The sequence below is a fragment of the Gavia stellata genome, chromosome 7 (assembly GCF_030936135.1).
Source record: "Gavia stellata isolate bGavSte3 chromosome 7, bGavSte3.hap2, whole genome shotgun sequence".
In the NCBI taxonomy this organism is placed as follows: Eukaryota; Metazoa; Chordata; class Aves; order Gaviiformes; family Gaviidae; genus Gavia; species Gavia stellata.
In genome coordinates this window covers 42,629,913-42,653,222 of record NC_082600.1, presented here as the reverse complement: position 1 = coordinate 42,653,222, position 23,310 = coordinate 42,629,913, and the positions used below count along the sequence as shown (strand labels likewise).

Below are 23,310 nucleotides of genomic sequence, written 5' to 3'. Positions count from 1 at the left end.
CTGTTTAACTTACTAGTCTAAACACAGCTTCTGTGTCTGGCAAGTTATTTTATTTTAAATGTTGTTAAAATGTGTTTTTTCAGTCGTTCTTTTTCTGAGCTGAATGTTAAAATGATAAGGAACTATTATGAATTATTCTAACATTGTAAGTTTAATAAAAAGTGCAGGTGACATATTTTGTGGACCATTTAAGTTCTACCAATCTCTCGCATGTTCTGAGATTTTTTTGGTGCGGACCACTGTGAAATCTGCAGACATCGTAGCAGAGAAGGCCGATCCAGAAATGAGGCGTTTGCTTGGGTAAAGTCTAACGACATCCGTTGTTGTCAACCCTTCTTCTTTCTCAGCACTGTCACTGAGGACCATCTGCCACCAGGCAATTTGCTCTTCAGGAACCAGCTGTAGGGGTGTAGGCTGCCAGGAACACACAGAAACAGGTGCTTGGAAACAGGTGTTGAAATGCAGAGAGGGAAAACTGCTGACCTTTCTGTAGCAACTTTGGAACTTCCGTTGTAGTGCGGGATTGCTCCTCTTGTGTCTCCATTCCTTAAGGTATTTTACTCTTAGAAGCTCAAAGGCATTGACAAGTTTTGTAACTACAGGACCTGTGGCAATACTGATGCTAGCAAGGTAGGGCTTCCATAAGCATTTTAAGTTTTGCACCCCAACAAGAAGTCATGCTAGGCTATGAATAGGGTTCAGCCTGTGACAGGTTGGCAGTACTTACATAGGAATAGCTGTTCTTACCGCAGAACTTCAGTGGACTTACTTCTGACAGTCTTCATGATTGTGATATTTTTCCTGTTGTTAGGAAGTCAGAGGTAGAGAGGAAAGATTTACCATCCTGAAGCATTTCCCCCTTTGTTGTTAGAAGTAAGAATGAAAAAAGTAATGCTTTTTGTTTTACGTATGTCCACATTCAGGGTTTGTAAGCTTAAAGCTGTGAAGTTCTTGGTGGGCAGTGGAGAGCTATTACTACTTCCCCCCCACCCCCCATCTTTCATGAAAAGATGCCACGTCTCAGGTTTTGAATACCATTTTTCTAGTATGATAGCATGTAGAAAGTTCTACCATGAGAACAGCTCCAGCTGCATAATTACTATCAACCCTTTGGTTAGCCCAGTGTAACTTGTCAGCACTCAAAAACCTTACCGTGATAGTGTTTCTACAGTAAGCTAATTTCCTGTGTTTTTTTCTGTCACACTCTGGGTTGTAGGATCTTTTGAAATGTGGATGACCCAGGAGAGCAGGCAAGAATGAGAAGTGCTCTATGTTTAATGAAATACAACTATGTTGTCATAAAATGTGACCTGTTAAAATTATGTAACCCTGTACCTCTTGCACGTGTAGTATTTTCAACATAATGGCATGTATCTATTCAGTAGTTCTGTAATTTAAATAGTATCTGTGTTTTGAATAATTTTTGTCCAGCCAGTTTTTTTTTCCTCTGGCTTTATGATGCTTTTCCTTCTCTCATCAGGCCCTGGGGAGGATTAAAAAAGGCTGTGGAAGCAGCTATGCTACATGTTTACATCACCTATTGTAGCGCAACAGAAGGTCTGCGTCTGGGGAGATGGTTTATTTCAATATCTTCCAACTTCTTATCTTTTGCTTTCCCTTCCCTCCACTCTTACCAGTTAGACTTTCATTTTAGATTCAAGCTTATTTTCTTCTCCTCAGTTGAGGAATTATTGAAATTTCAGCACTCTGCGTCCTCTAATACATCCTCTAGTTCACTCTGTGAACCCTGGCATAGCAGTTAAGGACTCCTAGAGAATTTGGAAATCTTCAGTTGTGTTTTTGATTTTCCTGCCTTTCTGTGACCTTGTGCAAATGGGTCATTCTCTGCTTTTCAATGGGGAAGATACAGAATTGACTTAAAGCAACTTGGATGCACCTGTTGTCTTAAGAACAAAATGACTTGATTAAAAAAATGCATCAAAAAAGTTGCTCCTGATCATTAAAACCGGACAAAGTCTGTAACAAAGTCTGTAACAAGTAAAGCAAGTGTGAGGAGGAATTGTTGAAAAATTGCTGGCTGTTTGTGTAAGTGATATTCTTCAAGTGAGATTTTACATAGTAGAACTTAAAGATTTCTTAGGTTTCCATGAGTATATAGAACCACTCGACAGACATGAAAGCAAGCTGCGTACTGTTCACAGGCAGTGTTTGAAAGTTGTGGAAATACCTATGCTGAAATGCAATGTAGTCTTAACTCAGTCACAATTTCAGTAGCCCCTGCATGTGTGCTCTGGATCTGGACTGCAAGCAGTATTTGGTTGGACCTCAGCAAGGTCCCAGGGACGTGGTGTGTCATGACTTTCATTCTCCTCCTGTCTTGGGGAGCAGTGGTGACATGTAGCTCCTGACCAGCCTGTCAAGTTCAAAGTGATGCACTGCCTCCTTGGTAAAGACAGTTTGTTTGCTCTGTGCTCTACCTGATCCCAGTGCTAACGAGTCTTGCTTTGTGGGAGAATATTTACAAGATGGAACAAATAAGGGTTTTAGGGGCTTTCATGCACAGAGGGAAACAGTGCTTCCTTAAGTTTCTGCCAGTACCATACCGTCAAAGTCAGATGAGAGTTTGTTTTACCTCCATGCTGCTCTTTATACTTACAACAAGAACTGTCATGGCATAATAAAGATTTGTAGCTGCTCTGAAGGAAAGCTGCAAGAAACCCCAGAAGTTAGTAGTAGCAGAATAACTTATTTATCTCCTTTCCAAATACAGAACTCACTAGAGATCAGACCTGCTTTCCTGGGCAGAGAAGAATGGTGTATTTAAAGTCAGCATGTGTTAAAAATATCTTTGAAGGAAAGAGTGAGATTGTTCTCCAAGGCTAGTAATTTCTCATCTAAGGTCACTCTCCTTGCTCTTCTCTTCTTTTTCAAAAGACATGACTTTTTACAAACAGAGATAGTAAGTAACATGGGAGTGTGCATAGCAACTTGTAGAAGTAAGGATGCTTTTCTATTCAGATCTAGCAGCTATAGCTGATAACCTGAGCATCACTCTTCTTTGTTTCAGCAGTAATATCGATACTTCATAGTACAGGAAGAGGTGTCAGCTTCTCTGCAAGTGAGTAGTTTAGAAGTTTATACCTCTTTCTACACAGAATCTATACTACCAACACTTTGTAGGAGCCCTCATGATGTGAATGGAAGGTGATGGAAGACTTTGGAATATTTGAGAGTGGTTTTACAAGGGGAGAATGCTGCATGGTTTCATTCGTCTTAAACAACTGGAAGATTCTACAGGCAGTATTGCGTGTGCGTGTATGTATGTGGACACTAAAACATAGGTACTATATACATACACTTATATATATATGCCCTTTTTTATATATATATGCGCATACACTCACTATATACTTTACTAAAGGCTACATCGGTACAAAGTATATATTGCTGTACTTTACAAAGGTTAAATCCCCAGTGTAGCCTTTAGTAAAAGAGGGCAAACTTGCTTAATTTTTCATACTGATTCTGTTTTCAGTTTTCTGTAGCCTCAGTCACACAGCCATGCAAGATGATGTATTACACAAGGTTTAAAAAATACTGATAATTTTATGTGGCAGCATGATATACAATGGTGGTCACTCTGTGGTGTCAGTAACTTAGGGTGACAGTTTTTATGTTGTTCTTTGAATTTTAGATAGCCCTGCTGCGAGTTGGGGGTTTCAGGGTTGTGTTTTTCTTCTTTTTTTGGTTTAGAAAAGGTTGCGTCAGTATGAAGAAGCCAAATACTATATCAAACTTCAGGTTATTAGAGAGCCTGCTTCTCTGTCAAAAAGGAAACGATCAGCTAAGGTTTACTCTCTGGTTATAAACTGAGCCCCTTTAAACTAACATAGCTGCAAATTTCACAGGTGTACATTTCATGACTGATGGTTGGAAATGTGTATCCTTAACCACTTGTTAGTTATGCTTGTGTGGTAATTTAGGCTGCTCTTGTTTGTTTTCGTTATAGTGCTGTATATAGCCTAATCTGTGGTCAGCTGAGTAAGTGCAACACTTTCTCCTTTCTAATCAGAGTTTCTTAAAACAGCAGTGTGAGTTGCAGATAACTTTAAATAATCAGTACCATGAAGAGCAATTATTAGAGGCCACAGTACTGCACGTTGCTTTTTTTCTCCTGTTCTGTGCTTAGTGTTTTTTGTGATTAACTGTTTGCATCAATTTCAGGTAAGTATTCAGTTCAGAGAAGAAAGGAGATTGCAGGTCCTCAAAAAGAAAGAAAAGAAGGACAAAGAGAAAGAAGGAAAGACAGAAGAATAGGAGGAGGACAAGATTGGGTTAGTTCAGGGAACTGGGTGAAATAGAGTACAGAATGGAAGTATAATTACCTTTTCTTAAGGAGGAGAAAGAGTTCTGCATTCTGTAAGCAGACCAAAGATTATAATATAAATAACTTCAATAAAAACTGTAATTTAAAAAAATTGCTTGAATAAGGCTTGTTTTGTTTGTGGGGGGAGGAGAATCACCTTGTACTGCAAATGGTCACAAGATTTATATTTAACTCTTGTAGTTGCTACAGCACTGCAGTTATTCTCTATCTCTGTCTTCACAGATGGTAGCAAGTTTTCTTGGTCAGGCAAGCATGGAGAAAAAGTACTCTTCAGAATATCATAAATATTAAAAATAATTACTGGGCAGCATTTTGGAAAGAGCCAAAATCATACTCTTCATCGTGTAAGCAGTTTACTGTATGACCCAAAGAAGCCTGGTTGTATGATGTTCTGACTTGCTGTCTTAGGTATGAGAGACCATTACCAAGGGGATAACTGTCTCAACTCGTGTCAAAAAAATGTTAGTTAGCAAAAGTCTACAGTAGTAGGTTGTAAAGGCAGTTTAATCTTGTTTGAAAATGGAGGCAAGAAAGCTCTGCCCTGTGAAAGCTTTTTATCTTACCCATAGTAAAGACATAAATGACAGAGATGGGTTTTGCCCTTACTAAAATTCATTTTGCAGAGTTGCTAGCGGGAGGAATTCCTCGAGGTGACAGTTAAAATAACCACCTGCTTAGCACTGTTTATTGGGCAGTGTAGCTGGAGATGTTGATTCTTTAATGGTTCTTAATGTTCTAATGTAATCTCTTTTGAGACTGAAGTGAAACTGTTTTGGCCTGAGCTCTATTGCTAAGTAGATACTCATTTTAAAAAACAAAACAAAAACTGTTCCAGGATGCGTGTGAATACAGTGAGGATGACGAGCAGGTGGACATTGAGACCGTGGAGGAGCTTTCAGAGAAGATTAACATTGCCCGTCTGAAGGCCACAGCTGCTAATATCCGACCTTCCAAACAGAAGTAAGCATCCTTGGAGAGCACTACAGTTTTGTATTTTACTGATGAGCTGGCATTGAATGAACCCATTAAACAACAGGTTTAATGTGATGGTAAGATAAAGCAAGGCTTGTGTCAGGTCTTCCTGAGCACTGGTGCTTCCCAGTGTCTGTGAGGATGGGGCTGTCAGAACTAAGAGTAGATTTGAGGCGTTTTAGACATACTTTTTTTTACCCTCCCCTCTAATTAATTTGTTCATGGGGATGTGTATCTTGTAATGTAAAATTATTATGAGTGAATTGCCTCCCTTCCTGCAAACGGAATATGAGCAGGGCCATCTTGGTTTTAAATGTGATTTTGCAAGCTTTGTTTATTCTTGCTGGTGGACTTGTTATTTTTAGGCGGGAGCAGTCATTGGCTTAATCCCTGATCCTGTAAATGAAAGCTTTGTCTTTGGGACCATTGCCCCAGCGAAGAAAGTATTTTCATATTTACATATAGTCTGCCATGGTTGGATAGCTTGGCTTTTTTTGTTGTTCTGTTTTTTGTTTGATTGTTTTTGTTATTGTTGCTGCCCTGGCATTTATAATGACAAAACACAAAGTAAAAACATGGCTTACTTGAGGTATGTAAAGATGGTCATGGCTATTTCTCCCTTGCACCAAACAAGCAAATGAGGAACATTGCATCCTTAGTTCTTTTTGTTTGAAAAATTTTTTTGTAGAAAGTTTGAAAAATCTGTTTGGTGATATTATACGCCTCCCAGATAGTTCCTATTTTTTTTCCTTCAAAGATACAGTTCAACTTTTATCCTTAGAATGGTGACTTTGCTGTAAATTGTGAAGATCTTTCAGTGACAGAGAAAACAAGATGTTTTGTAAAAAGTAATTCTTTCAAATGTGTATTGTTCTTTGTTTTCTTGAAGCTCCTGAGATATGAGGAAGCTGTTATTACATATTAGGATAGTAATACATATGAGGATTTTGGTTGGTTGTTCTTATTGGGGTGGGATTGCTCTGCCATCTGTATTGAATCTGTTCTTTTAAAAAAAGAACCAAAATGTAATTTAAAAAAAAAGCTTTCTGCAGCTAACAGTCATGGGCTGAATTTATTCTCCTTGGCATATAGTGAAATAGTTTGTCTTTTGCACTGTGGGATAATTTTACAGTTTTCAGAACAGCTGAATTTTTTCCAGGATGTTGGTATTGGAGATAAGAGTTCACTTTCTTGAGAAAGCTCAACGGTATCCTGCTTTCATGTAGTTATACAAGGAAGAGTTAATTTCAAGGGATAAAAATGAGCAATTCTAGGCTGTTGGAATGTAGTTAATGAGGATAGAGTGCATGAGATGAGTAGTGTTGGGAAAAACTTTTTACCTTTTTTCCAGATACCATGCTCGTAATTCTTCGGATGAAAAATTATCAGAAAAACCTACGAAGGTATATGTTTGCTCTCCTCTTTCCTTTTGGTATCACACCTCCATTTTAAAGATAAACTTTCATCTCAAGTGCAGCTCTTAACGCGATTTATCTAGCTTCCATATATTTATGATTAAATGCAAGAAACCAAATGTGTATGTGGGGGAAGGGGCTCAGTCCAGATCTCATTAAAGAAAAAGGACTGCTACTGGCATCAGTGGATTTCAGGTTCAGCTTTATGTACAGGAGGAATATCTGCCTTCATTAGTATGTTTGCCTAGGTTTTGTGTACTTGGCACAAATAATTTTTATAGCACACCGAAAATAATGAACAACTGAGAAATATTTTCACGTGTTGAAGACGACAGTATGTAGGATTATATAGGCATAGCACTGGGTGAAGAATTTCTGAAAACAATAGTTTAAATAATATGTATTTAGGCAAGTTAAAGATAATGCAGAATCCCTTCAAACCAAAACTCATTGCAATCCTACTGAAGCTTATGCTGTATTTTAGGGTGGCTTTGAAGCCAGTTTCACTAACTGTCCATGATAACTACCTGTGATGTACTTGATGTCAGGTCTAGAGCTACCTACTGGGGTGGGGTATGGCTTTGAGGTGGGGTGTGAGCCTGGTGTATGTCTTATACATTAGAGTAGACTGGTATGTATGCTTTTGCCTGAGATGGAGACGGGTTCCAGGATGCTCTGCCTGCCTCGCCTTCTCCATGTGTTCTTCTCTCTGCCCTTGAGGTTACGGCGTGAGGCCCTTCCTTGAAAGGAACCTCATGCCCAACCCAAGAGCAGATGCAGTTGCAGCCTTACTGTGCTCAGTCTGCCTGTGAGGGCAAAGTGGATGTCAAGAGCCAGGTTTCAGGAGACAGTCTTCAGATCCCTCCTAAGGCTGGCAGGCTCAGAAATAGTATCACTGGACCAGAGGAGTCTTTCCACTGATTCACTGGGGTTTGGAGCAGACCTAAAATAATGTAAAAAACCGCGTTAACACTACTTTTTAAGTATTGCTTCATCATGAAATAAATAGCATAATTGTACAAAACCTGTAAGAGTAATGATGAAATACCAAACCTTCAAATCTGTAGAGATTAGTAATTATGCCTGTTGCCTGTCAACCTTTTTGGAAACTTAAGCAAATTCAAAATCAGAGCCTGTCTTTGACACTTTCTGTTTCTTGGTAGATGTCTGGCGTGATGAAGTTTCAATGCCGTCTTTCACGTTCTTACTTACAATGTCTCTTGGCCCCAACCATATACACCCATGAAACAAAATAGAAATCAAACTAGTTTAACTCCAGGGAAAAATTCAAGCATCCTATATTTGATATGATTGTTTCATTCATTTGTAGACTTTTTTGACAAGCAAACAACAAAAAAATTTTGGCTCAAACGTGTGATTTTGCTGTATTCCTGTGGCTTACCTAGGTAGCCTTGTATTGCAAAAAGTGAAAGCTTATGAATAGAAGGGACTGCTCATGATCTTTTCCTTTAGGGCCGATGTGATTATGTTGGTCATTTCTTGTGGGTCAGCATTTCATGCTTATTGCGTGTGCTTCTGACACTGAACTTTCATGAAGACATAATAGCAGAACAGCATGACGTGAAATCTTCAGGTGTCTGTAGAAACCTTGTAAATCAGGCATGCCTTTGAACATTGTTTGCCACTACATTACCTTTTTTATTTAAACTGGTCAATATGGTTACTTCTCCAGCAGAAACCTCAATTGTGGAACAGAAAGCTGAAGACTGAGGCAGAAGCCTTTGCTCATTACCGCCAGACACACACAGCAAATGAACGCCGGCGACGTAATGAAATGAGAGATCTCTTTGAAAAATTGAAGAGAACTCTGGGGTTACACAACCTTCCCAAGGTCTCCAAATGCTACATTCTCAAGCAAGTAAGTATTTTAAGCTTAAGTGAGGAGGAGAATTATTTAATCTGGACAGAGTAATGAAGTATGAACTCTTTGAGTGAGTCCCTGTGATACTGTGAATAGAGAACTTCTGTCACTTTTACAGGACTCTTTAGAATAAAACAGTATCTGAACGAATCTGTATTCCTAAAAGCTTGATCTCGATGACACAGATGCATGTTTCAGATTAGCCTTCTCCTTGTTGTATTCTTTGTGAATTTAACCATGGAAGGTTATGTTTTAATTCCTTAGTGGTTTACTGTGTACATCAGGCAATTTTGAAATACATGGAGGACTTTTTTTAATGCATGAGAAGATAGCATTTCATGAAGTATTATACTGATATTAAAAACTTAATAGTAAAGATGTAAATGACAGGAAACAAAACTTAAGTTGCAGATACGTAATTATGCTTATTGGCTATACCTTGAAATTGTGGAATAAAAGTCGTTTTTTTCTTTAAAATAGCTGAACTTTGGAGGAAGGACTTAGCAAGATGTTTATCGCTTTTCAGCTTGCATTTAGGGAAAGCTGGCATTACGTGATATCTCACATGCTTTCTCTGAGTCCTAGTTTCTCAAGATGATGAAAATTTCTAAATAAATTTTGTAAAGGTTCCTGGGAAGGAAAATTATTTTATTATTTTGTGTATCATTGGTTTTTAAATCGGTTCCCTGACACTCTTCTAGGCCTATGAAGAAATCCAAGGATTGACTGATCAGGCAGATAAACTTATGGGACAGAAGAACTTACTGACACGCAAACAGGATGTTTTGATTCGAAAAGTATCGACGCTTTCAGGTGAGACTGTTTTTGGATACAGAACTAGCTGGAATAATGAAAGAAAAGGCTTTTAAGGATGGGAGTGCGTGGAGTAATCCTCTGTGGATCCGGCTGAGTCATTAGTTCCCATAAAATTTAGACTCTTGACGCCAAACAAAGACCTGCTAAGCTCTGACTCAGTGATGCACTCATCATGCTGATAAGAACTTCTTTTACTTTCCCTTACGCCTAAAGGAAGCGTGGAATAGAATGATCTCTCTGCTGCAAGCGACAGGCTTAGGTTCCTGTGCATTGGGTACGCTTTAGTTGCGGGAGGAGGGGAAAAGTCACTTCATTCTGTCATTGGTCCCTTCCTGAAACGGCTTTTCTGCTCGGTGCTCCACAGGTATACAGAGCTGACTTTGATCAGTACCAAAACCTCTGACTCGTCTGGTCAGCTTTGCAAGTAATTATCGTTGTACTGCTTTTCTGAGAACTAGTGCTAGTAGTGTCCAGAAGAAGGCAGCTCTGTCCATAGAACAAAATTGCAGTATATTCTGAGCTGCTACTCATCTAGGCATTTCAAAAGAAAAGCATGTCGTATTTATTGTGTCTTTCTGTCTCATTTGGAGGTGTAGGAAGGCTGTGACGCATGTTCAGCCAGTGCCAAAATGTGTGTGAACAGACAAAATATTAAATTATTCTTGTAATCTTCTTACTGTCTGGGAATAAAAACAGGAGACTACCTGTAAAGTAGAAATGAAAGATACTTAAATCTTGTGCATTTATGTGAATCAGTTCATGCATATTTGAGGTACTTGGTAAAAGAAAGTAAATTTATAAAGTGTTTTAGTTAACCCTCATCTTAATCCAGAAATGTGTGGTAGGCCTTTTGGGCAGGGAATTAAAGCAAGTAATTTCACAAAGTAGTTTTCTGATTGTTTGCATTCCTAGTGAAGTACCTCAAAACTGATGAAAAAATCCTCTCTCGGGAGAGTTAGTTAAATATAGACTTTAATTAGACAGTGATGTTAGAACATAAATACTAAGGAGGAAGCAAGCCAGTATAGTTATTTCAACTTAGATCATATTAAATTGTGTGCATCTGTAGAAAACAAATTATTTGCAAAATCTTTGCATTTGCTCAAGGTTGCAATTTTCATGTCAACAGTAAACTGTGAGTTTATCTCTAAATGTCGTTTGAGTAACAGGGTCCATTAGTCCAAGAAATTTCATTCCAGATAAAGGTGACATTTTGCCTGGTAATCATACATTTAGCATTAGGAGAAATGTGAGGTTTTTTCCACAGCTGAGGATATTTTCAAATGGTACTTGTTCAGCAAGAGCTAGTGCTTGTCCGAGCTGATTTCTGCTCATCAAAGTTGCAGGTAAATTCTAAAATGTATGGATGTTTCTGAAGGAAAAAAAAAATATCATGGCATAAACAGGTAATTACTTTCCTCTGTTACTAAGTTTGCTATTTACTTGGTGGGGGTGGTGGTTATCTGTTGTATAGTAGTTGAATGGTGTCAACTTAATAGATTTTTAGTTCTGTCTTCAGCTCTTTAGTTTTGGAAAGAGAGTTTGAAGATAGTTTGACTCTCTGATAATTTTTCTGTAGGGAAGACAGAAGAGGTTGTCTTGAAGAAGCTAGAATATATTTATGCCAAACAAAAAGCAGTAGAAGCACAAAAAAAGAAGAAACAAGCTGAGCCAGAGGAATCTGTTGTAACTTCAACTGCTAGCACACAGCAAGAAGGATCTTCTGCTCCCTCCAGAGAGCTGGCCCAAATCACTATGACAAATAGAAGAGGCAAGCCATTGATACTCGCCAGAAAAGGAGGCCGTGCCACAGGTGGGCTAAAAGTGATGCACATTTTGCATAAAGGGGAGACGGACATAGAAGCAACACCCCATGGGAAGGCAAAACGCTAGCCTGCTTGTGCAGGCAACTTCTTTCTTGAAGCAGAATTGAGTATAGGACCAGGGAGTGACCAGGTGTAAAAATAATTTGTTTTCAGTAAGGATGAGACCAACACTACTGAGGTCTTCAGATGAAAATGACTTCTGAGTTTCAGAACAATGGGAAGTAAATTCTAATTAAGTTGCCCTTCGGTGTCATGGAGTTTCACTGCAATCCTGCAGTAATTTCTGAGTATCAGAGGTGGTTCTTTTTCTGCTGACTTAAAACCTGAAGCTCAACCCCCAGAATACTGGAATTGCTAGAACAGATTCAGATTTTAAAACATCCCTCCCCAGACAGACTAGCTCTCAGGGTGGTGGGAGACTTGCTCTTAAATTATCAGACACTTGAGAAGTTTTTTGGAGCTGAGAAGTTGCAGAGAAGTATTCAGTGTTTATGGAGACTTTCATACCGTAAACAGGTACAAAAAGGAACAAAAGAATGGCGGAAGTCCAAACTTGCATGGTAGTACCACTATAATACTATGTAAAGATCTGGTAATGTTTCTTATTTTGGTAATAATAAATGGACCTTACTTGAAGTGGTCTCAGGCTTTTATAAACAACCAATCATTCTGGTTTCCCAAGCCTCATTTTTGTCCAGTTCTGGGGAAGTTTGGCATCAGAATTTGGATGTGGTGAGAGAACTTCCTTTCTTTCTTTGGACTGAACAAGTCCCCTTTGTAATTTCAGCAAGACTGCTCTGATGCTTGATCAGGATGCCACTCTGGAGAGATAGGACTATGTTACACTGCACGAAGAGATAGGACAGACTAGCTCTAGCTGTCTAGGTGAGGTTCCTGGAGCCTGCATAGCTTCTGTAGCAACTTTCTAATCTAGAGCTTGTAAACCTTCTAGCTTGGAGTTCCTTCCACAACTGTACTTAACGCTGGATCGCAGGATATGATTTGCTGTCAAGGGTGCTATGCCAGAATAAATTACTGATTTACGTACTTCATTTCTACAGAGGACACCTCATCCTCTCTTACGCTAACGGCTGCAAGCCTAGTGATGACTCCGCAGGGGCAGGTGCTTACACTGAAGAGCCCACTGGTACCAGGGCAGGTGGCAGCTGTTCCTTCCACACTATTGCAAGCTGAATTAAAGCCTCGAGCTGTCAGTACTACCATGACAGCACAGCCAGGTATGATCATGTGAGAATAAGTTAATGAAAATCAGTATAATGCTGTTCATGGATGTGCATAGCAGTTTACAAAGTAACATATTATTTAATTTTTGCTTCAATTTTTGGGGTTTTTTTTTACAACTTAACTGACTGAGGTAGAACCTGACTTTGGTAAGAGAGATTTGATATAATTAACTCAAACTATCAGTTTATCAACAGGTAAGTAAAATCTGTTAAATTTGCACTATTCCCAAATTAGAGAAAAATAGGGCAGATTTCTTAATCACCTAACCAATCTATATTTCTATTTTTTTTTACCACTTTCAGATGGTATTATAGTGTAAAGTCTTGCCTAGAAGTGCAAGGCTCTTATTTTCCAGGCTTGACTGAGTATCTGAAAGCCTCTTGTTTCCACCTCATCCCCCCTTCCCCTTTTCTTGGATAAGGTATTGCTTCTGTGATGATTCAGCTGCCAGGATCAACAGTTCCTGTCCAAGTAAAAGGAATCCTTACTAACTCTACCATTCCCATTACACTGTCAACTGTTGCTGGAAACCCAGTGCCCTCAACAGTAGTATCAGCTACAGAGCCCCATTCAGGTAGGCTCTTTGGTTTTTATGGATCTTTCTGCTTGCATGCAGGGAACGTTACCCTTGCAAAAATGAAAGTAAATTGTTTTTTCACTAGGAAGCAATGATAGGTATTATTGTCTGGATATTCGAAGAAAGTCACTATTAAATGTTTTGAAGCGTTTAGAGGGGCCTCTAGGGGATTATAGATGAGAGCTTTTTAACTTTTCTTCACCTCACTGAGCCTTCTTGCCCTCAGCAAAATCAGAGTAAGGGGGGACTGGAATGTGTCTGTGGGGTAATGCATCCCGCTGCCAAAGCTGCAGTGCAAAGTGGTGGTGGGGCTGTTGAAAATCTTTGCCTGTTACATCCAGGCTCGTACTCTGGCACAACCCCTTCCCATACCCTGCCACCTCTGCTACCCCTTGGAGAGGTGTTTTTCAAGACAGAGTACTGTACATTGGGTCTAGGCGTGGGGTGGTTCCTGCCAGAAGTGCGCTGCTTGCCATCTGTTGTGTTAAAAGCAAGCTGTTCACTTTCTGCTTCGTTTGTAGTCATTTGGTCATAATGAAAAAGGAAAGTTCACTTCAGAGTTGGGGCTGGGAAAAATCTGAGTGCTATAAATAGGAAACTGCTTGGAGGCAAAAAGTAAGTAATTGTGTATTCCCTGGAATGCCTCTGTGGTATTGTGCACAAAACCAGGATTGCAAAGTATGAGCGTAAAAGTAAAGCGTGAAAAAACAATAAGGGATAAGATTGTCATTCTGTTTTCCTTGTGCATCAGCATCAAAATTGCAAGTGTCACAGTTGCTTACATTTGTGCCAACCTGCCGGAGGAAGCTGAAGGACTGGGCAAGTGGTTCTGGGATAATAGATGTGGAGCTTGCTCTTTTTCTGCAAGTTGAAAGTTAAGCTATTAGTGTTTTAAGGCTTCACTTGACCAAAACTGTGTAAGTGGTTTAAATTGTGACTAGCAGCTTACTTGAGGAAGACCTGAAAGTGAGCAAATTGTATTTAATTAGGAATTATATTGCAGTCAGCATGGATCCTGATGGATGCTGCTTTGTTTGGTTTTGCAGAAAGCGAAGATTCATTCATGATGCCAAAGATTGTTAATGTAACATCACTGGCTGCTGAGGGAAGCATGAGTCTAAACCTGAACAGAAACAAAAATTCTAATATAACAACAGCTTCAGGAGCTCAGGCTTCTGAGAAATCCTTGGTTGTAGCACCCCTTGAAAGTAGGAAGAGTGATAGCATCCTTTCAGAAGAAAAAGCCAAACCATGTCCTGGAGATGGTGGCGGAGAAGGAAGAAATACCACAGGTCCCACAAAAGTTTTCTTTGAAAATAAAGATGGCTTTCCACAGCTCCGGAACGTATCGTGTACAAAGGAACCTCCAGAGCCCTTTAGCAAAAAGCTCTGCATTGGTGAGTTTGTAGGAAGCCAAGCCAGGAGGAAAGACGGTGATCCCGGAGGGGAAAGATTAAAATCTAAAGAATTGCCATTCCGCAAGCTGCAGATCAAAGATTCCAGGATAGAAATGGAATTGAGGAAGGTAGCATCTGCAATGGAGGAAGCAGAACTGGATGCAAGTGAGTTACTGAGCAGCATTGAGGAGAGCGATGACACGGACGAAACCCTCACTTCACTGCTCAATGAGATTGCCTTCCTCAACCAGCAGTTGAACGATGATGCTTCAGCTATGTCAGAACTGCCCAGCACTCTAAACTCAGATTTCTCTCATGAAGATGCAGAAGCTCGTCGGGGAACAGCCAGTGATCTCACCGCTGCAGATGGGTCTTCCTTCCAGTTTGGCCATTTGGGAGGCAGTTTTAAGGACCTTTCTGAAGTTCCAGAGGGTGGTGGCTCTATAAGCCCTCTCCTGCTGCACCTGGAAGATGATGACCTTCCTGACGGGGACAAGAACTCTGGGGAGCCTTCATCCGAAGCAGATGTTTTAAAGATAGTAATAGGTGCTGAAATGAAGGATCCACTTCCCAATCTGTCCGTAACCAGTGGTGGGAATGGCAAAACCGTAACAACCTTGGCGGAGACCACTAATGTGACTCCACCAGTTTTGCAGATGAAAACTAGTCCAGAAGCTAGTAATGCTGACACTTTGTGGAGGCCCATGCCCAAGCTGGCACCACTTGGCTTGAAAGTGGCAAGTCTGCCAGTGGACTCAGAAGGGCAGAGTAATAAAGTGATGCCCTTATTGGCACCTGTAGTTGCAAAACTGGCACCCAGCGGGGTAAAAACTTCATTACCTGCAACTGTTCAAGAAGGACAGGATAACAAAGTGATGCCCACATTAGCACCTGTGGTTACGAAACTGAATACTACTGGGACTTTGCCTTCAAATTCAGCAGGCAAATAGATGCATATTTTTTTTTATCAGAGACTGGAATGGAGATCTGGAGCAGTGAATCAGTGTCGGAGTTCGGCGACCTCCCCTGTCTGCAACACTCGTTTTCTGTATGGCATCAGCACTCTCATCGTCTGAGGGCAGGCCCCAAATTGAGAAATAAGTGCTATGAAACTTTAAGCATGTTGACATATTTTTACCTCACTGTTTTATTCTGGGTGTTCTCCTTCCCCTTCACAAAACAAGGAAGATGATCTATAACCATTGCTGGGCACATGGTATCCTTCCAAAATTGGGTCCTTCACAGAAATAGTTTGTCAAAGGACTGAGAAATCTAGGCTATTGAAAGAGACTTAATTCCCCCCCCTTCGCCGCACCCCCCCATATGAAGGCAGCTGTCTTGTTGGGGAAAAAAAATCTGGATTACTTGTTTTTGTACCAGGCAAATTATCTATGCAGAAATTGGATTGTTCACATTTGCTGTTTTTAATGTTTGCAGAATGTGATGAATGTGCAGAAATGAGATTGCAGTTACTCTCAAACTTGTTACCTAGAGCAGCGGAAGGGAAGTCTGAGACTGTGCAGAGGGCTGAAGTGAAAAGTTTTTGTTCTTTGGTGCTAGACAGTTCTCTGGCAGAGACTCTTTTTAGGAGCTTATGCACAGAAGATTTTAATAAACATCTATAACTCTCACTACATGGGAAAGAAGATGGTATTTCCCAGTGTAATTAGAAGTAGGACAGTGTGTTAACTTTAATAAAACTACTAAAAAAACCCCCTCACTTTTGCCTCCTGCCCCTATACAAATACTCCCTCCTTTGATGTTTATGGCATCTGGAAGGAAAAATTACAGAGAGCAGAAAGAAATTTGGGCACCCTATTGCTACGTCTTTAAATACATGGCTGAAGTAGCTTGCGTGTTTTCCTGGTTCTTTTCTTTCCTACTGTCATTCTTCAAGATGCATTTGGTGGCTAGGAATGTTAAATAGGAAGTGTTGCTTCATAAAAATACAGAACGCTTTCAGGACTGTTGTAGCCTAGCATAAATGAGTGAGGTGTATATGTGAATGTATATATGAAAATATGTGTATATCTTTCCCAACCTTCAATTTCTTTATAAATTCAGGAAAGGTACTCAGAGGTTTCTCACTGCATTTGCACAAGCTGTGTATAGCAAAAAAAAAAGTCAACAAAAATGCTCATTACCAGGGAAATAGGGCAGTATTGAATCACAAGATGTATTTTTTATTCTTCTCTGCCACTGCTTACTCAATAACCTGTAGATGCTCTTCGCTATTCAGCTGTTGGATGTGAAGGGCCTACAAACTGTAAAGATATTTATATTTTTGTACACAATTTTTGTTTTCATAGTTTTCTTGACAAATGAAATTTTCAGCCTAGGAGAGGTGATTTGTTAATGAGTGTATACACAATCTTTTCCTATCAAGTTTGTAAATATGAGTTACGGTGCGCTTGAGGGGCTTCTTAACTGCTCCAGAAAGGTAAAAAATGTTGCCATGAAAACCATACAGAATTTGGTGGTGCATTTTGCTTTACATTTAGGAAAGTAATCCCCTGTCTTACTGTTCCAGCAACAGCAGCTGGGATTCCTGCCCCCCCCCTCCCCGAAATTCCCCACCTTTGGTGAGGCAGTAATGCAGGAGTTTCATCTTTCCAGCGCTGAGGTTGGGCAGGTGTTGAGTGACGTTCTTCGCCAGTGCGGGAGCAGTGTTTGTACACAGTGCAGCCATAGGCCCTGTTGAGTAAGCTGCATCTGCTGGATCCAGGGGATACACGTACCTTGGGTGTTTCCTCATCTTTTTTATGATTTTGTATTATGCTGCAGAGAGAAGCCCTTCAAGCTCAGTATGCATAAAGTTACTCCAGAGCCTACGTAAAAAAAGGTCCTTCACCTGGCCGTTCTGAATGGTGTGTTTTAAAGCAGTTCCATGTAACTCTTTATTGCCTTTTGCATATTTACTATTTTAATATTGGATACAAGTCCTGTATTAGCTATTTGGAAAAGAGAGCATAGGTCAGCATGGGAGTCATGCAGGGTCTTACAGTTGTCACTGAATGCCTTAGAGAAGGGAATTTACAAAATGAAAGTATTTAGACACGCATTGCTTATTCTTAAAGAATTTTAACCTTATTTTAAACCAGTGGAAATCTGGAGTAACTAAATTAGTTTAAAATTAGACTTTATTGACCTGGGAATCTGGTTGTGAGCATTTCTAATAGGCTGAAGTTGCTTATTTTTTTACCTGTGGCAGTTTGTTTTGCCAATAGATTTCACTCCTCCTGTGTGTGAAACAGCAACCAGAACTGTGCTGATTCCTTTCAAATTCCTAACCGCTGACCTTTCTTTCTGCACCCCATCCTTTCATCGTTCCAAATGGCTAATTTTAATTACAGAACTGTGTACTAATCTGAATACTTTTTAAAATTATGTGTGCTTTGCACACTTCTGTGGGAGAGAAAGCTGTAACATGAAAACCATTCAAATGTTATCTAAAATAAATGCTGTACTTTTGAGGATGTTTTGTCCATTATCAAGCTAATGGAAAATGCTTGGACGTATTTACTGTTTGGCACTGGCCAGTAAGGAATTCTACTGCAATGAAATTGTACTTTGTAAAGATGACAGCAAAAACTTTTGGTTCCTGAACATGATTACTAAATTAACTAAGAACAGACCCCAAATTTGGCTGCAAAAGTGGTAGTTGGTACAGTTCCAGGAAGGATCTGTGATGGGTCCTACCAGGCAACAAAGCATGTTGGAAATGCTCTTGGTTTTTGCTCTCCTTGTTCCACCGTCTCATGTCTGCAGCTTAACATTTTGCTATGAATTTAAATGCTGACTCCCTTTTTTCGCTCTTCCCTCAAGCTCCCATTGGTTTGGAACAGACCTTTTAAAAATTATATATGCTGTCTTTTGAGGCAATAATGCAAGAATATGACACATAATGGAAAGATTCTAGAATTGGGAGAACAAAGGAAACCCCTGCAAGGCGCACGTTCTCACTAGACCAAGAGACCTGGAGATTTTCTTTGTTTTTTACACATCTGTAAATAGACTGGAATGTTTTTAAGAATATAATGAAATGTCAGATTTAGCTTTTTTCCTTTTATATATTAAAATATATCTTTCCCTCTTTTCTGCTTTTGAAAAATTGATATTTTTGTAGAAATCTAACAGTACAGGACTCTTAAATAACTGTATGTGAGGGACAAAGTGTAAAACTAAAATAAACCAATCGAGGTCAACTAGAAACTGGCTTTGAAAGTTTATTACAGGGAGGGAGAAGGAGCAGAAATGACGAGGTGACGTGCTGTTGGTGACATGTGGCGTTGGACCTGAGCAAGTGGCACACAGGTATGCTCTGAGGCAGAAGTTTTGGCAACACAAACATCTGGTTTTTAGTTCAAGTAATTGGACAACTCAGAGGAGGTTTCTCTCTTTAGTCTTGAGCAGTATGCAGGAAAAGTTACTGGTTGTAAAAAGGGATTTTGACTTGCTAAATGCAGAAGAGGTACTGAAGGGGGTTTATTTTCACCAAAATGCATCTTCAGCAGGAAGACAGTGGGGTTAATGTTCGATCATGGCATAAAAAGGAAAAAGCCAAACCCAGCAATTGACGATTAAGTCCACATAAAATTGCTCTCCAGTCTCCCTCACCCAACCCCAAACTTAGGTTAATCCTTTGTATCTGTTTCCTTCAGAGAAGTTGTACAGCACGGCTGTCTTTATGGGAACAAGTCTGAAGATTTGTCTCCAAGTGAAGTGTCAGAGGAGACGTTTTTTTACAAGAAATAGATAAAATGCCTGGAACAAGTAACCATCTATTGCTTCCATATCCATTAAATGGAAGATAACACACTTGATAAACAGTTGGTTGGTTGGTTTTGTAGTAAATGTCTATGAATGAGTAAGTTTGACTTACAGATCTGAGAAAAGAAAACACAAGCGAAGAATTATGCGTGAGGGATGGTCTGGAGAAGAAATGTTGCAGATTTTTTTTTTTTTTAAGAGGAAGATCAGGTCTCACAGGAGAGAACAGATTAAAATGGGGGATAGTCAGGTAATGTATTTTTGAAAACTTCTGATGAAACCCTTCAGCAAGGCCTCATCCCATGACTGCGTATTTTAAGGGGTAAAGTTACTTCTTGGAATAGAAGGGAATGTAAGCGTAAGGTATATCCAGTCAGGCTTGCAATGGAAAGAACTTTATCAATAGAGTCCCATGATGATCTGTGCTGGGGACCTATGTTTTCCAGCATATCCATTGTGTCCTTGGAAACACAGATGATGGAATAAATAAGCTCAGTTGACTGAAAAGTTACAGGGAGCCTTTGCAATAACTGATTTAAGGCCAGATTTGAGACCATAAATGCAACCCAAAAAGGTGCACAGGACCAGTTTGTCCGTAATTAGCAATGAGTGGAATCTAAACTAATTACTGTCATTTGGGATCCATGGTAGTGGAGGAATTGTGGTGCTATCTGTGAACACTTAAGCTCGATGCGTCATCTATTTGCCCTTTTAACTGCTGCTACAGACCAAGAAGGCGTGGTTGCACCACTGTATACTGCCTTGGTCCTGTGCATTTGAATTTTGTGTTGCCTCAGCCAGCACCTTTGCTGTCTGTCTTGGGTCTCTTTGGTGTTGGAGGCCCATGACAGGTGACAGCTTTTTTTGGAGGTCCCCCCTTCTTCCTTTTGAAACAGAATTATACCCCTAGAAAGATTTGGAGTCTCCGCTTGTCTGAGAGCCTTTTCTGACAACAAGGGAAGTCCCAGTCTGTCCTCGCCAGCCAGCTGGGCCCCGCAGGCTGCCAGCACAAACAGCCCGTGCAGCATTTCAGGCAGCTGGAAAGCCCTTTGCCCCAGGTTTGCAGCCGCACAACCTCCAGCACGCTCATCAGCACCAGCACGGCCCTGCGCCGGCGAGGCTTCCAGGACCCATGGTTACGTCTGTCAGTGATGCACTGACGCATCCAGCCCGGCAGCCTGGAGGGTCCGACCCACGTTAGCACGTACGTGAATGAATGCCCCTGCCCTCCCCGGGTTCAGCGAGGCGGCTCCACAGCCTCTTGCCGGCAGCAGGATTCCTGCAATACAAAGCAGAAGCGAAGACCTCTCCTTGCTTTAACAGTGTTTGCTTACCTGGTTCATCTTGCTCTTGTGAGGGTTCTCTGTTTTTTGTAGGACTGTGTGTACAGGACTGTGGTTCCTCGAGGTTACAGCTGTTGGCTCTGGCTCTCTGCTGAAAAGCAGATGCTGGGAATCAAAGCTGAGGCACTTGAACCCAGAGGCGACTTTCTAACAAGCTGTCTTTGCAGGCTTTGCTCCTTGTCTCTCGGCAGCCAGCCGGACCAGGATCCCTGCTATGTGAGATGCAGACGTGAAGGGGGGGGGTGTATCAACACCCCCCTGGTGAGGGGGGTCAGTACGGGCAGCCGTGCCCGGCCGGCCGCAGTCCCAGGCTACATGGGTGTAAGCGGGAGGGCTGTGGTGCCTCAAGAGCAGGGCTCGCGCTCTCCTGTGCCAGCTTGCTGGGACCAGCTCCGAGGAGGAGCGTGTTTTTTGACTTCTTTTCTCCTCTCTGGTGGGTGGCAGAGCTCCTGCCTCCCCGCTGGCCTCGGGGCCCCTCTAGTTCCCCCCGTCCTACACGGAGGGGTGCCCCTCGCAACCGCCGCAGCGTGCCCTGCCTTGTGGGCTACAACCAGGCAATTAAATAGCAGCTAAAAAAAGATACACAAACATAAGCTGTAAGCCATTTTTAGTGGCTTTCGGTTGTGATTAACTCCTTGGACAACAGCTGTATGAAGCAACTTGCCTGGCTCCTCGGCTCTTCCTGAGCCGCTCCTCTGTGGCCAAAGCTGGGGTGCGAGGGCCTGCTGGGGCCGGGCTGGGGCTGCGGCTGTGCAGTGAAAACCGCGTGGTGTGCGTGCGGTTCTGCCCGTTTTCTCCAGTGCACAGGGCTGTATGGGTACAAAGCTTTTGGGCAAGGTCGGTAGATAGCCATGGGTCTGCTCAGCTTACGTTAGCAGCAGGCTCCAATTGCAGCTGAGGCTCCTGAGCCCTGCAAGGATATCGAATACTTCACACTGCTGAGGTGCCAAAGGACCTGGAAAATGGACTTTGGGATCCAGTCATATGTGATTGTTATTAGCAAAAAAATTAAAATAACCTTAGTGTTATCACCAATCAGCTTAAGAAAGAGGGGCCAGAGTTTGTTTTCAAACATAAAAACCTAAATGGGAGGATGAATGTATGACAAAAGCTCGCTGGTTCTGGAACAGTGGAATGTGTTTTCAGCCCATGGGGACTGGGCGACTCTGACCCCCGCCCTTCCCCTGGACCTTCTGCAGCCTGAAAATACAACCAAAGACTTGTTTAGTTTGTAGCTACATGATTATTCTGATTAACAAGAGGCCCATTAGCAGGACAGTAACAGCTTTGCAGGCGTTTTTAGGACAGCACAATGCTGTTCCTCCAAAGGACTGAGAACGGCTGTTGCAGCAGCACGTGCTGCTGTAGCCTCCCGTTCAACGCCTGGCCGGGATTTCCCGCAGCAGCAAGAGGAGAAGGGTGGGTCTGTGCTGGAGGTGACCGGGTAGTTTGGTAGAAGCAAGTGGGGAAGTCACTGCCGGCTCTTGCACCACGTGTCCCTCGCTGCCTCCACAGCGCCCTGTGTGCCAGGCCCCCGTGGAGGAGCTGCACAAGCTGCTCTTGGCCGGAGGGGCAGGTGCTCCTCTTCCTCCCCTTCTTCCACCAGTCCTTCTGCCTGCTTGGGCCCAGACCTCTGAGTCCCCATCCTCCACGCAAGGAAAAGGGGCTCAAACTCCGCTGCTTCCCACACTCCACCCTGGCCTGCCATGATACGCGCACAGCAGCGCCTCAAAGCCCAGGCCTGTGGCTACGCTCGCCTTCTGGCTTGACGTCAACTGCTAAGCAAATGCTGAGTTTTCTCTTCTTCTGAGAGCAAGACTGGGGCAGCCTCCCAGCGTGTGAGCGCGACAGCAGAGCCCTGCTGGTCCCGGTGAGTGGAGCTCCAGTTATCCAGTAAGTTGCGCCCAGCAGATCCACAGCACCAGCCTCCTCCGTATTTTGTATCTATCCAGCTATATCCTGGTTTCCTTCAGGTGCTGCCTATCGTGCCTTATCCTGCAACCACCAAATGCATATCTTGCACCCCTCGGGTCATGTCTGCGCAGTCAGAGCTCGGCTGAGCAGCAGTATCGGGGTGAGCCTTCTGCTTCCCTCCAGCTCGCCCTGCCCTGTGCACGACTTGCCAGTTGTGTTCTTTTGTTCACACAACATCTTCCACCCTAAGGTGTCCTAAAATGATAAGATTTTTTTGAAGGGATCCTGGAATTCTTTGCTGAGTTGCTTTCTCCTGAAGGAAAAAACCCAACGGTGACCAGGTGTCTGGTTTCTTTCGGTATCGAATGAAGCCCGGAGCTGTTTGGGTAAACAGCAGCTAAAGATGCCTCTTCCTGCAGAAGCCACTTGTTGCTTGGCATGGATGAAGCTGCGCTGTTCTCAGCCGTGAGCCCTTGGCCTTTCTGCATGAGGGCACAGCTCTTGGTTAGACAGCTTTGTCCATCCCTGCCTAAGCCTGTAAGCCTGAGGCAGTGGCAATGCTGAGCTTTGAAAATGCGTTAGCTAATGGTACGCCTTATTTCTGAGACGTGCTAGACCTGGACTTCACTATGAAACAATGTGATGCAGCTGGAGTACAATGTGATTCGATAAACCATTAGTGTCCTTTTGGGGCCTGGCTGGAGCCACGTTTTGCATGCTCAGCAGGGCTTGAAAGGTCCCTCCTGCCCAGGTAGCCCTGGGCGGGAGCGAGACACTGGGGTGGGTGGGAGGCTGGTGGGGACCC

At 42.0% G+C, this 23,310-nt stretch overlaps 1 protein-coding gene across 2 annotated transcripts in view; it reads left to right on the top strand.

Moving 5' to 3' along the window:
• Positions 1 to 15,684, top strand: part of MGA (MAX dimerization protein MGA) — a 48,134-nt gene extending 32,450 nt beyond the window's left edge. The window contains exons 17-24 of one of the 2 annotated variants that reach the window (XM_009813941.2): positions 5,184 to 5,308; positions 6,672 to 6,723; positions 8,429 to 8,614; positions 9,319 to 9,430; positions 11,013 to 11,246; positions 12,321 to 12,497; positions 12,926 to 13,078; positions 14,128 to 15,684. In XM_009813941.2, coding sequence (XP_009812243.2) covers positions 5,184 to 5,308; positions 6,672 to 6,723; positions 8,429 to 8,614; positions 9,319 to 9,430; positions 11,013 to 11,246; positions 12,321 to 12,497; positions 12,926 to 13,078; positions 14,128 to 15,428 — 2,340 coding nt within the window. In that variant the 3' untranslated portion in view covers positions 15,429 to 15,684. The remainder of the gene's footprint in view (positions 1 to 5,183; positions 5,309 to 6,671; positions 6,724 to 8,428; positions 8,615 to 9,318; positions 9,431 to 11,012; positions 11,247 to 12,320; positions 12,498 to 12,925; positions 13,079 to 14,127) is intronic. The other variant, XM_059819245.1, reaches the window with a different exon arrangement.
• Positions 15,685 to 23,310: the final 7,626 nt, after the last annotated feature.